Genomic DNA, 14228 nt, shown 5'->3' with positions numbered 1-14228 from the left:
ACTGCATGATTCCATTTAGAGGCATGAGGTTCAACAACAGAAAAAAACTAACGCAAGGTGCTAAAAGTCAGAATGGTGGTTTTCAAGGGGCATAATGACTGGGAAAATGTCCACAGGAGCCCCTGGTGGGCTAGACACTGTCTCTATCTTGATCTAGATGGTGGTCACAGGATGCACATCACAAGTAAATACTCACCAACATAGACACTGAAGATCTGGTACTTTACATACATCATTGCTCAAAAATTTTTTAAAGGAGAAAATGGGGCAATTCCTCAGGGAAAGGATGGCCTTTTCAACAAATGGTGCTGGTTCTGTTGGGTACCTACATCCTTCATACACAAAAGTTAACTCAAGATGGACCACAGAGTCACATGTAAGAGCTAAAATGATAACATCTAAGAAGAAATCATGGAGGTAAGTCTTTGTGACTTTGGATCAGGTAATGGATACTTAGATGCTAACACCAAAAGGACAAGTAACAAAAGAAAAACTAGATAAATTGGACTACAACAAAATTAAAAGCTTTTATGCTGCCAACAATATCACTGAAAGAGTGAACAGACAACCCACAGAATGGAGAAAATATTTGTAAATAATGTATCGGTAAGGGACTAGAATCCAGAGTATACACTATTTAAAGAACTAGCCTGGGCAACATGGTGACCTCATGATCCACCTCATTTCTATAAAAAATACAAAAAAATTAGCCAAGCATGGTGGTATGAGCCTGTCATCCCAGCTACTAAGGAGGCGAAGGCAGGAGGAGCACCTGAGTCCCGGAAGTTGAGGCTGCGGTGAGCTAAGATTGCACCACTATACTCCATCCAGCCTGGGCAACAACGAGACTCCACTTCCAAAAAAAAAAAACTAGACTGTACAAACTGTTGGTGAGGATATGGGGAATATAAAATGGGCAGCTGCTTTGGAAAACAGTTTGGCAGTTCCTCAAAAGGTTAAATATACTTATATGATCCGAAAATTCTACTCCTAGTTATGCATCCAGGAGAATCAAAAACATATGCCCACACAAAAACTTACACATGAATATTTGTAGCAGTATTATTTATAATAGCCTAAAGTGGAAATAACTCAAATGTCCATCAGTTGATGCAACCATACATAAAAAGGGACATAGCCATACAGTGAAATACACAATGGGAGACTACTCAGCTATAAAAAGGAATGATGTATTCATACATGCCACAACATGGATGAACCTCAAAAACACATGCTACATGAAAGAAGCCGGACACGAAAGGTCACACATTACATAATCTCATTTCTATAAAATGGCTAGAATGGACAAATCTATAAAGATAGAAAGCAAATTAGTGGTGACCAGGGGTTGAAGGGAGAGAGATGGAAGTGATTGCTAATGGATAGAAGATTTCTTCCATAGGGGATAAAAGTGTTCTACAATTAGACCGTGGTGATGATTACACAACTGTATGAATATACTAAAAAACATGGTATTATGCTTTAACAGGTGAACTGTATAGTATTTGAATTCTGTCTCAATAAAGCCATTAAAAAAAAAGGGGGTGGGGTGCCTCTGCCTGTCTATTCCATGGCTCTGGCCCCATCCTGAGTCATATGATTTACAGCAAGCTTGTCCAACCCACAGCCCAGAGGCACATGCGGCCCAGGATAGCTTTCAACGTGGCCCAACACAAATTCGTAAACTTTCTTAAAATATTATGAGATTTTTGTGGAGACGGAATTTCACTTTGTTGGCCGAGGCTGGTTTCCAACTCCTGGGCTCAAGCAATCCTAGTCCCCAAATATTTTCATTCTAACACGCAATCCATTAAGAAGGGAGATTTTTCTTTTTTTTTTTAAGACAGGGTTTCACCATGTTGGTCAGGCTGGTCTTGAACTCCCGACCTCAGGTGATCCGCCTGTCTTGGCCTCCAAAGTGCTTGGATTACAGGCGTGAGCCACCGCGCCCAGACTAAAAAGGGAGATTTTCTATTCTTTTATCATGCTAAGTTGCAGAAATCCAGCACTTATTTCACATGGCACATCTCCACGTGGACTTGCTACATTTTAAGTGTTTAGCAGCCACAAGTGGCTAGGTGCCATACTGGACAGTACAGCTCTAAAACCTGGGTCATGCTGCAAAGTGAGTATGTTCAAGGCCCAGTATTTTATAAAAATATTAATTTAATAGGCTGACTGCATTGGCTCATGCCTGTAATCCCAGCACTTTGGGAGGCCGAGGCAAGTGGATTGAGACCAGCCTGGTCAACCTGGTGAAACCCCATCTCTACTAAAAATACAAAAATTAGCTGGGCATGGTGGTGGGCGCCTGTAATCCCAGCTACTTAGGAAGCTGAGGCAGGAGAATCACTTGAACCCAGGAGGTGAAGGTGGCAGTGGGCAGAGATTGTGCCACTGCACTCTAGCCTGGGCAACAGAGCAAGACTCCATCTCAAAAAAAAAAAAAATTAATAATAACGAGTACTAAGGAGGAAATGAAGGTTCAGAGAGCTGAAGTGGCTTGCCCAAGGACTTATGCTGGTGAGTGGTAGTGGTTAAAGAGCTGAGACTGTGGTCAGATGAGAATGATCTTCACAGAGTGACTTGAAAATGACAAGAGATACAAATGGGAAGTGATCAGCCCAGTGCCTGGCTTACATCTACAGCTCACACATCAAGAAACATGAGCCCCACCATCACGATGCTATTAACACTATCACCACACAGGGAGAGGAAGGCTAACAGGGAGAAGGCAGAGACCACTCGGGGTCACTAGCTGGGGAAATCCTGTGTCAGCTGACTTTTCCCAAGACTGCCCCCGAAATGGCTTGCACCACTTACCGGACTGGTGGGTGAGGAAACTACCAGCTTCGGTCCAGCTCTATCATGTGCCAGGGCCTTCTGCGGGCCATTCCCTGGGCCCACTGCTCCGGCTGTCTCGCTGACAGTACTAGAAGGCTGCTGGCCTGAGGCGCTCTCTGCAGGGGCAGCTTGGGCAGTGCCCAGCTGCTCTAAGTCCAGGGTGCTGGGCGACTGGGGATGCGGCTCCTGCGGGTGGACATCATCTTGAGTTCCAGAGGCTGCCTGGGCAGGAAGGGGCTCTGCAGGTGCCTCACAGTGCGCGTGTGTGCTAGTGTCGAGGCCACGGAGGGAGAGAGTGGCCTGTGGTGTGGGGATCTCCGTTTCTTGGCTCAGTCCGTTGGTTGGCACAGAGTTCACCTGGGCTTTGCTGAATTCCAACAATACCCTAGAAGTTTTTAAACAAAGAAACCTGTGTGACAGGTTGTTGTGACAATGCCCAAGGCTACTGGGGTAGAGGAAAGAAGGTAAAATCGCTGTTTTGTGATTTAAAACAACCCACACTCTCTTAATTATCCACTGCACTGCCCTCACTCAGTCCTCCTCTGACACTCCCACCACTTTCTTCCTGGCCAGGATTTAGGCAGACTGTGTGAACAGGTGATTTGTGGAGCCCAGGATATCAGGTGAAGAAGCTCCCACAGCAGACAGAGGACTTGGTGTGAACGGGGACTTACTGGCATTCTGAGTAGGCTAGCTGTGGGCCTGGAGAGCTTGCTCAGCCAAACACACAGTTGTGTGGGCCATCCTTTCCCCAAACACAGTCTGCAGCAGAGCCTCCGGGGACAGAGAGTCTCAGAACAGGCCTCCTCCGCAGCACAGGGAGCTGAGGCGCTAGGACTCTGTGCCCTGTAGCAGGGACTAGGAGAAGCGAGGGCTAACAGGTTTCCTAAGCGAGGTCATCCTTTGTTCCTGGGCAAGCACTGGGACAGCAGAGCTGGAGGAGGCGCAAGGGCTGGTCCCCTCAGAGCTGGACTGGGTGTGGAGACAGCAAAGCCTCACATCCCCAGAAACTGCTGCTGGAGCTCAGTGTGCAGCAGGTGTGTGAGGGTGGATGTGAGTACACACGAGATGTGCTCCTGCTCACTCTCCGTGGTGGGACTGCCACTCCCTATCTCCTCCGTGTGCTTCCTGGGGCCACAGGGAGCAATGTTACTGCCTTGGTATATGTGCGTGCACACACACACTCACACATAAACACTGCACAGAAACATGCTCTGGGCCTTCTGGAATGTGCACTGACTAGCAACTGCTCCTCCCTCTCCTGAGGCTTCTGAGGAGCCAAGCCCCATTTTGAAAATAAACCTGTTTGCTATCTCTTCTGCTTATAAAACCAGTGGAGCACGTCATGGGCAAATGCAGGTTCAGATGGCCACAGGCTGTCTGAGCAAATGAAAATCAGCCTGAGCAAATGCAGGTTCTGACGGCCACAGGCTGTTTGAGGCTCAAAAGCCTGCATGCATCTGCCCTGATAGCTTGGACTGGGTCCAGAAGACACATGAAGCTCCCCTTAATTTGGGCTTATGGAAATGAGGATTTTAGAATCCAAGTTGCTTACCTGATTTTCTTCCCAGTGAGCTCTGCTCTTATCTATACCATCTTAACCCCAAACAACATTTCAAGACATTATAGTCAAGAATAGGTGGCCAATCCATACATGTATAAGTAACTGATTTTGGCCAGGCTCGGTGGCTCATGCTTGTAATCTCAGCACTTTGGGAGGTCAAGGTGGGTGGATCACAAGGTCAGGAGTTCAAGACTAGCCTGGCCAAGATGGTAAAACCCTGTCTCTACTAAAAATACAAAAAGTAGCCAGGCATGGTGGTGGGCACCTGTAATCCCAGTTACTCAGGAGGCTGAGGCAGAGAATTGCTTGAATCTGGGAGAAGGAAGTTGCAGTGAGCCAAGATCACACCACTGCACTCCAGCCTGGGCGACAGAGGGAGACTCTATTTACAAAAAAAAAGTAACTGATTTTCAACATAGACACCAACACATTATAATGGGGGAGAGAATAGCCTTTTCAACAATGGTGCTGAGATAAGTGAGTGGGTCACATGCAAAAGAAAAAAGCTAGACTGCTATCTCACATTATATACAAAAATTAGCTCAAAATGGATTAAAGACCTAAATGTAAGAGCTAAAACCTTAAAGCTTTTAGAAGGAAAGAGAAGTATAAACTTCATGTCTTTGCATTAGGCAATGGTTTCTTAGAGGTGAGATCTACACCATAAGCAAGTAATAAAAAATAAATTGGCCAGTCACGGTGGCTCATGCCTATAATCTCAGCACTTTGGGAGGCCGAGGCGGGTGGATCACAAGGTCAGGAGTTCAACACCAGCCAGACCAACGTAGTGAAACCCTGTCTCTACTAATAATACAAAAAAAATTAGATGGGCGTGGTGGCGGGCACCTGTAGTCTTGGGAGGCTGAGGCAGGAGAATTGCTTGAACCCAGGACGCGGAGGTTACAGTGAGCTGAGATCATACCACTGCACTCTAGCTTGGGTGACACTGCAAGACTCTGTCTAAATAAATAAATAAATAAATTCATGTTATCCCAGCAGTTTGGGAGGCCAAGATGGTTGGATCACCTGAGGCCAAGAGTTTGAGACCAGCCTGGCCAACATGGTGAAACACCATCTCTACTAAAAATACTAAAATTAGCTAGGTGTGGTGGCACACACCTGTAATCCCAGCTACTTAGGGGGCTGAGGCAGGAGGATCGCTTGGACCCGGGAGGGAGAGACTGCAGTGAGCCAAGATTGTGCCACTGTACTCCGGCCTGGGCAAGAGTAAGACTCTGTCTCAAAAAACAAAAATAAAAAATGTTTGTGTTTTAAAGGATACTATCAAGAAGGTAAAAAACAAAAAACAAAAAAAACAACTCACAAAATGGGGGGAAATATTTTTAAATTATATAGAAGGGCCTATTAATCAGAATGTATACAGAACTCTTACAAATCAACAATAAAAAGATAAATAACCAAAATTTTTAATTTTTATTTATTTATTTTTTTAAAAGACGGGGTTTCACCATGTTGGTCAGGCTGGTCTTGAACTCCCGACCTCAGGTGATCTGCCCGCTTTGGCCTCCAAAGTGCTTGGATTATAGGCGTGAGCCACCATGCCCGGCTATAACCAAATTTTTAAATGGGCAAAGGATCTGAACATACATTTCTCCAAATAAGATATTCAAATGTTCGATAAGCACATGAAAAAGATACTCAACATCATTAGTCAAAGAGAAATGCAAATCAAAACTATAATGAGATACTACTTTATACCCACTGGGATGGTTATAAAAAAAAGAAAATAACAAGGGTTGGCAAAGATGTAGAAAAATTAAAACTTGTAAATATTAGTGGTGAGAATGTAAAATGACATAACTACTGCAGAAAACAATTTGGTAGTTCCTCAAAAAGTTAAACATAGAGGTACATATGACCCAGCAATTCCACCCCTAGGTATATAACTAAGAGAATTAAAAACGTATGGTGGGGCGTGGTGGCTCATGCCTGTAATCCTAGCACTTTGGGAGGCTGAGGTGGACAGATCACGAGGTCAGGAATTTGAGAACAGCCTGACCAACATGGTGAAATCCCGTCTCTACTAAAAATACAAAAAATTAGCTGGGCATGGTGGGGGCCACCTGTAATCCCAGCTACTCAGGAGGCTGAGGCAGAGAATTGCTTGAATCTGGGAGGTGAAATTGCAGTAAGCCAAGATCGCACCACTGCACTCCAGCCTGGGCAACAGAGTGAGACTCTGTCTCAAAAACAAAAAACAAAAAACCATATGTCTACCCAGCCTGGGTGCAGTGGCTCATGCCTGTAATCCCAGCACTTTGGGAGGCGGAGATGGGCGGATCACCTGAGGTCGGGAGTTCACCAGGCCAACATTAGTGAAATCCTTTCTCTATAAGTACAAAAATTAGCTGTGTGTGGTGTCGGGCACCTGTAATCCCAGCTACTTGGGAGGCTGAGGGAGGAGAATTAATTGAACCCAGGAGGCAGAGGTTGCAGTGAGCTGAGATCATGCCACTACACTCTGGCCTGGGTGACAGCGAGACTTCATCTCAAATAAATAAATAAATAAAATTAAATAAGAACACAATAAAATACAACAATACCACTGATAGAGCACTATTGATGTCTATGCACCAGGGACCATTCTAAGTACTTAAAACTAAGTACTCAGACCCTCTAGTCTATACCTACACCACTCAGTGATTATTATAATACAGATCCAATCTGCAGGGAAGAAGCTATTCAGGACAGTCAATCCTCTATTCACTAGGCAAACTGCAATTTGGTTTCTGCTAAACAGAACCACTTTATAGTAATAAATTTCATTTTGAATGTTGTGTCTTTTATACTTTCTTTACATTTAATTTGTGGATGTTTTGATTTTATACGTGTAATGATAGGCACAAGGAATTTATGTCTAATTTAAAGTTACAAGTATTTAAATAATGCAAAAACTTTAATGAACTCTTAGTGTCGGTGAGAACAGTTTACCCTTGAAATATACACTTCAAGAAATGCTGGTCTCTGTGGATGCTCAGGGACTAACTTCAAGGCCCAGCTTGATGAATGCTGGTGCTGGTTGTACGTTTGTGCCTCTGTGTGTCTTACGTTTGCGCCTCTGTGTGTCTTACGTTTGCCAGTTCCTCATGCCACTGTCCGGTATGCGTCTATACATCCTGACCCTTTTCCCTCCAATTTCCCCATAATAGCCGGGACAACACTTCCTGTGCAGAGAGGATGGTTACTGATTCAGTGACCTTAAGCTGGAATTTTCCAATCACAAGACACATGAGACAAAGGCGAGACACATGACAAGGGGATGGCTGGCTGGTCTGCAGAGGAGGCAGACACACAGGAAGGCTCAGACAGGGGAGTGAGCCTAAGTCATGCCCTGTGCCTCGGTCACACTGCAGGCCTGTCACGCCACGGTCCCAGTGGTCACCAGAGGCAGAGACTATTCCTCCCCAATGTATTCTATCTAAATCCCTGCATTTAACATTTGAAAACTCCACCTAACGTGCTCAGAAGCCATTTCTGGGCCTACCAGACAATCTCCTATGTGTCGTTCACTAACAGGCATCTGACTGGATTCTCAAACAGCCCCACGAGGGAATCTCCATTTTACAGATGAGGAAACAGAGCCCCAGAAAGAGTCAGCAATGTGCCTGACCTTCCTAGGCTTGTAAGTGGTGGAACAGGACTTGAAACTAGGTCTGCTCCAAGCCCAGTCCATTACACCACCCAATGCTGGTACTCCTCCTATGCTGGGTGAGAACCCTGGAAGGGCCTGAACCAAGGTGAGACCGCAGGAGGAGTGGAAAGAAGGTCGTCCCAAACACAGGCTGATGGAACATGGACCAACTGAAGGAGGCTTTTAATAAAAAGTTCCCACTTTCCACCTATCAGATGAGCAAATATCCAAAAGTTTGCTAATACCATCAGTTGGCAAGGCTGAGACACAAGGACATTCCTGATGGTGTATAAGTGGGCAGTTATCTGTGAACACTCCATATTAATCTATCCTTTTGCTCAGCAGTTTTGCTTCTGGAAGTTTACTGAACAGAGATACCTACACAGAACTAAATGACCACATACACAAGGTTATTTATGAAAACAAAGGCCCTAGCAACCATTAAATACTGGCCTGATTAAGTAAACTAAGGTATGTTCATAGACTGGAACAATATGCAATAGAAAAAAAAGAATGAGGCTGGGCAGGGTGGCTCACACCTGTAATTCCAGCACTTTGGGAGCCCGAGGCAGGAGGATCTCTTGAGCCCAGGCGTTCAAGACCAGCCTGGGCAACATAGTGAGACCACCGTCTCTATAAAAAATAAAAACAAAAATAAAAAATAAAAGAATGAAGAAACTCTGATATGAAAGGATCTCTCTAAAATAAGATATAGAACAGTATGGAGATACTGCTTTTGTAGGGGAGAAAGTAATAAATAAGGAAGAAATTTTAAAAATCTTTATACTGGGCCGGGCGCGGTGGCTCACGCCTGTAATCCCAGCACTTTGGGAGGCCGAGGCGGGTGGATCATGAGGTCAAGAGATCAAGACCATCCTGGTCAACACGGTGAAACCCCGTCTCTACTAAAAAATACAAAAAATTAGCTGGGCATGGTGGCGCGTGCCTGTAAACCCAGCTACTCAGGAGGCTGGGGCAGGAGAATTGCCTGAACCCAGGAGGCGGAGGTTGTGGCGAGCCGAGATTGCACCATTGCACTCTAGCCTGGGTAACAAGAGCGAAACTCCCTCCCAAAAAAAAAAAAAAAAAAAACTTTATACTGGTATTTGTTGTAGATGCATTTAGAAATTTAGAAGAATATACAGGAAATTAATCATTATGGTTGTAGGAGTGGGAGGAAAGAACAGGGTAGAGGGAGAACAGGATGGGAAGGGCTTTTACTATACATATTTTAGATTTGTTTTCACTATATAAAAATGGATTATCTACGCAAAAAAATTTTAGAAGTCTGTGTGAAGAAGGCTCTGCCCCAGTTCCCTCCCCAGCCAAGTTCATCTGCCCCATGTACTCTTCCACACACCTGTCTATCCCCACCTGTCCACAACCTTCCACACACAGCACTCAGGTCCTGTGTCCCCAAGGTCTTCTGTGAAGTCACATTCATGCATTATGTTTCATCTATTTGCTGGAAGTTTTAAATATGCTCTGACCTACCAGTTTCCTTCCTTTCCTTCTAGAAGAAGACAACAATATTTTACACTGTGCCTTGTAATGACTAAGTAACTTGCTTTTTTGTTGTTTTTGTTTTATTTTATTATTATTTCTACATTTAGAGATAGGATCTTGCTACATTGCCCAGGCTGGCCTTGAACTCCTGGGCTCAAGTAATCCTCCTGCCTTAGCCTCCCAAGTGTTTGGATTTCAGGTGTGAGCCACTGCATTCGGCCAAGTAACTTGCTAAAAGTCACCGAGGCAGAGCTGGAGCCCAAACCAGCTCTGAGCTGTTCTAAGTCCATTCTCTCCACTATGCTTATGTTGCCTGCTCCCAGCGACTCCAATTACTGGAGAAGGTGATGTCTCCCTTGGCTTTCTTGAATTACTACTAGAGTTCAGTGACAGACAATCACATGCTACAGGAAGAAAGGGAATAAGAGAGGAAAGAAAGAAGGGAGGGAGGAGAGAGGGCAGGAAGCAGTGGGGGGAGGGTACTCACTCTTGCAGAGACCGGTCTGAGTCCTCAGCGTTTGCCGTGCCCAGGTCTGAGTCGTAGGACATGGGCTCCTCACAACGGTCTGGACTCTTGGAGCCATTCTCTTGGAGTAAGCAGCTATCAGAGTTTAGGCTGCAGGACAGCTGGGATGAACTGGCCGTGTCCAGGCTGAGGGACGAGGCAGTGAGCTTCTGGTTCCTTCGGATCTTATGACCCGAGTGCTGGACTTCAATGTCCTCAGAGCCTGAGGAATGGGAAATGGAATCCAGAGACTCCTTCCGCTGTAGTTCTGCACCAGAGGTAGAGAGAGGGTCCAGCTCAGAAAGCGGGCAAAGTCCAGACAGGGCCAGTGGGGTAAGTGTCCACTCATTTAATATGGCAGACTTGTAGGAGAGTTCAAAGGACAAGGACGTGAGGCCCTGCAGGAAGCTCAGGAGGAACTCGCTCTCCTCGGCGTCCCGGAGCAGGGCAGTGGGCTGGTAGTACTCGCGCAAGCGGGCCTGCTCCTCCAGCAGCAGCTTCAGGTAGCACTCCATCAGGCCATCATTCAGGGCCAGCCGTAGCCATGCCCGGCAGCGGCCCACGTCCGTGTTGACAAATGTCAGGTGCTCCAACTCTGAGATGATGTGTCTGCAAAGGGAGAACAGATGTGTTTCAAGAAACTACCCCAAATCATGGAGATGTGCTTTTATCCCCTGGTTAGCAGGAACGAGGAATAACCACTGCAAATAGATACAGGGATGAAGAATTCTTGGATCATAGTGTTTTAGGCCAAATGTGGTGGCTCACACCTGTAATCCCAGCACTTTGGGACGTCAAGGCAGGCGAATCACTTGAGCTGAGGAGTTCGAGACCAGCCTGGGCAACAGGACAAAACTCCGTCTCAACAAGAACAACAAAACAGCCAGATGTGGTGGCTTACTCTAATCCCAGAATTTTGGGAGGTCAAGATGGGTGGATCACGAGGTCAGGAGTTCAAGACCAGCCTGAACAACATGGTGAAATCCCGTCTCCACTAAAAATACAAAAAAAATTTGCCAGGCGTGGCGGTGGCACACACCTGTAATCCCAACACTTTGGGAGGCCAAGATGGGTGGATCACGAGGTCAGGAGTTCAAGACCAGCCTGAACAACATGGTGAAATCCCGTCTCCACTAAAAATACAAAAAAAATTTGCCAGGCGTGGCGGTGGCACACGTCTGTAATCCCAGCTACTCAGAAGGCTGAGGCAGAAGAATCACTTGAACCTGGGAGGTGAAGTTGCAGTGAGCTGATATTGCATTATTGCATTCCAGCCTGGGTGACAGAGCGAGACTCCATCTCAAAAAGAAATATAGAAATATTAAGCTATAACCCCCAACCTTTTGAAATTGGAATTGTGAAAGATAATTTCCATGTTCATTCCAACTACCCCTGGGCCTCGGACATCATCTGCTCATCCAAGGCATTCTGTCAGAGCTCCCTAAGTGCAGTGTCCTTGGAGGGGTGAAGATGCAGGGTAAAGACATGGTCCCTACCCTCAGGCACAAAAGACTGATGAAAAAAGGCATAAAGGGTAGGATATCAACAACCCTGTAAGAGGATTAGGGAGGGCTCCAATGACAGCATGTGGAGGAAGAGTGGGTGATTTGGTTGCAAGGCCAGGAAAGAGAGGGTCTTGAATATCAAACCAATAAGGCAACACAGGGGAACGGTCCCACACCCAGGCCATCCACCAGAATCCCTGGGGAACTTGAGCAGGATACAAATTCTGGAGCCCAAACCTAGTGAATCAGACTCTAGGCTAGTATTTGGGAGCCTGGGGCTACAGATTTTTATTTAGAAAATTGACTTGACTGGTTTGACTGGCCAGGCGCAGTGGCTCACACCTGTAATACCAGCACTTTTGGAGGCCAAGGCGGGCGGGCCACCTGAGGTCGGGAGTTTGAGACCAGCCTGACTAACATGGAGAAACCTCTTCTCTAATAAAAATACAAAATTAGCTGGGCGTGGTGGCGCATGCCTATAATCCCAGCTACTCAGGAGGCTGAGGCAGGAGAATTGCCTGAACCTGGGAGGCGGAGGTTGTAATGAGCCGAGATTGCGCCACTGCACTCCAGCCTGGGCAACAAGAGCGAAACTCTGTCTTAAAAAAAAAAAAAAGTGACTTGACCACAATCATGCAGACTGCAGGGCAGATGTTCTGCATGAGATCAGACCCCAGGTGTACCAAACTCAGTCCTGGAATGCCTCGGTCTGATGTACATGCCCCTCCTCTGAGCTACCACAGTCCCTTGTGCGTTTCTATCTCCCCCACGGGAATATACACCGCACTCCAGTAGGCTCAGTGAGTAAGCTCCGGGAGCTTCAGCTCAGTAAATGTTGACCAGGTGACAAACTCAAGGAAAGACAGAGTGAGATAAGGGGACAACTAGAAAGCCACTGTTACCCAGGAAAGAAGAGGAACCGGAGATGGGGCAGTGGCAGTCGGTGTGGAAAGGAAGATCAGAGACTGACAAGGCTTCTTTGGGCTCAAGGTGGCATTTAGTGGTCCTTAGAGGCACAGTGCCAGCAACTTGCTCAAAAGCCCAGACAGAGGCCAGAGAGAAGTGTCTCAGGGTAAATATTCATATGCTCCTTCCTGATTCCAGTCTTTAATAAAAATAACCCCATACCTCCTTAAGAGATAAGATTTACAACTCAGATGTTCGAACAATCTAAGGCAGGGTCAGCAAACGTTTTCTGTAAAGGACCAGATAGTAAATACTTTAGGCTTTGCAGGCCACAACCTCTGTTGTAACTACATAACTCTGCCCCAGTGTGGCAAAAACACCATTCCTGCTAAAGGCGACCAGTCCCAGGGCTCAAAGCAGCCACAGGCTCTTGCCTGAGTGCTGAGGGTCTCCAGATCTGCTGGCACACTGGCTGGGAAGCTTGGTCTAGAGATGAACCTTTCCAGAAGACACTTGCAACACTACCTCACCCTATCTCTATGCTACAACACAGGGCATCTCTGTTGGCTTCCTGAATAGCTAGGGAGGAAAGGCCAAGTGTCCCATGCTCTGCTGATCCTCCCCAAAGCAAAACTTCCCCAGCTAATCTCACTTGTGGGTGACAGCTTTCAGGAGGGGCCAGAAGACAGGCTGGGGCAGAGACTTCTGGTGGGCACTTTTCTTCCTTTTTCCTCCAGCCTCAGCTCGGATGTGCTTGGCATACAGGCCATGGATAAAAACAGCCTCCAGCGCGCTGCACATGGTATTGGCATCTCCGTCTTCACTAGTGACCACTGTGTCCAGGGACACATACTGCTTCTGCAAGGCCTTCACGGATCCCACAAGCTTCTTCTTGATGACCTAGGCAACGCCAAACAGAACACAGGTCTTTAGCAGAAAATCCTATGGAGATTCCCTAGAGTGTAATTCTTTGCCTGTTGCCAAATACACGTGCAACCACATGCACACACATCTATAGGTAGGTCTGTAGCTTCCTTCTGCAAAATTAGCACATTGTTAGCAAAGAAAGACAAAGCATAGAGAAGAAAAGGAAAATCACACACACTGCCCAGAGATAATTATTGTTATTGTTGTTTTACATATCCTTCAGTGTAGACCCTTTTTGATTTTTAGACCAAACTTATGTGAACTTAGAGCCATATAATCTTGTGTTTAAATTTAGCCCCATCATAGCTGCAGCAATGGGAGCTTGGGTAAACCCATCTAGGACAAGGGTGGGGCTTCCCAGCTTTTTCACCTAAACGAGTTTCTGTAGACAATCCATAAGCGAAGAGGAAAACAAAAACAACCCCCCACCCCACAGCAATAAAAACGTGAGGAGATCAGGAGCCTGGTTTACATTAAGATCCTGGGTTGGGTGTGGTGGCTCATGCCCGTAATCCCAGCACTTTGGGACGCTAGAGGCAGAACTGCTTGAGCCCAGGAGTTCAAGGCTGCAGTGAGCTGTGATCACACCACTGTACTCCAGCCTGGGCAACATAGCAAGACTTTGTCTCAAAAAAAGAAAGAAAAGGTCAAAAAGGCCGAGCGTGATGGTTCACACCTGCAATACCAGCACTTTGGGAGGCCGAGGCAGGTGGATCACAAGGTCAGCAGTTCAATACCAGCCTGGTCAACATAATGAAACCCCATCTCTACTGAAAAACACAAAAAAATTAGCAGGGCATGGTAGTGCGAGCCTGTCAT

General features: G+C 46.3%; 1 protein-coding gene across 5 annotated transcripts in view; it reads right to left on the bottom strand.

Moving 5' to 3' along the window:
• The window catches only part of PLEKHM1 (pleckstrin homology and RUN domain containing M1), a 52523-nt gene that overhangs the window by 31715 nt on the left and 6580 nt on the right, over positions 1-14228 (bottom strand). For 4 of the 5 annotated variants that reach the window (XM_017549317.2, XM_017549318.2, XM_017549320.2 and 1 more), the window contains 3 exons: positions 13135-13382; positions 10054-10680; positions 2824-3229 (listed from right to left, as the gene is read on the bottom strand). In XM_017549317.2, coding sequence (XP_017404806.1) covers positions 2824-3229; positions 10054-10680; positions 13135-13382 — 1281 coding nt within the window. The remainder of the gene's footprint in view (positions 1-2823; positions 3230-10053; positions 10681-13134; positions 13383-14228) is intronic. The other variant, XM_037745988.1, reaches the window with a different exon arrangement.

Source organism: Cebus imitator, unplaced genomic scaffold (genome assembly GCF_001604975.1).
Source record: "Cebus imitator isolate Cc_AM_T3 unplaced genomic scaffold, Cebus_imitator-1.0 Scaffold217, whole genome shotgun sequence".
Lineage (NCBI taxonomy): Eukaryota > Metazoa > Chordata > Mammalia > Primates > Cebidae > Cebus > Cebus imitator.
This window is presented reverse-complemented; position numbering and strand designations above follow the sequence as displayed.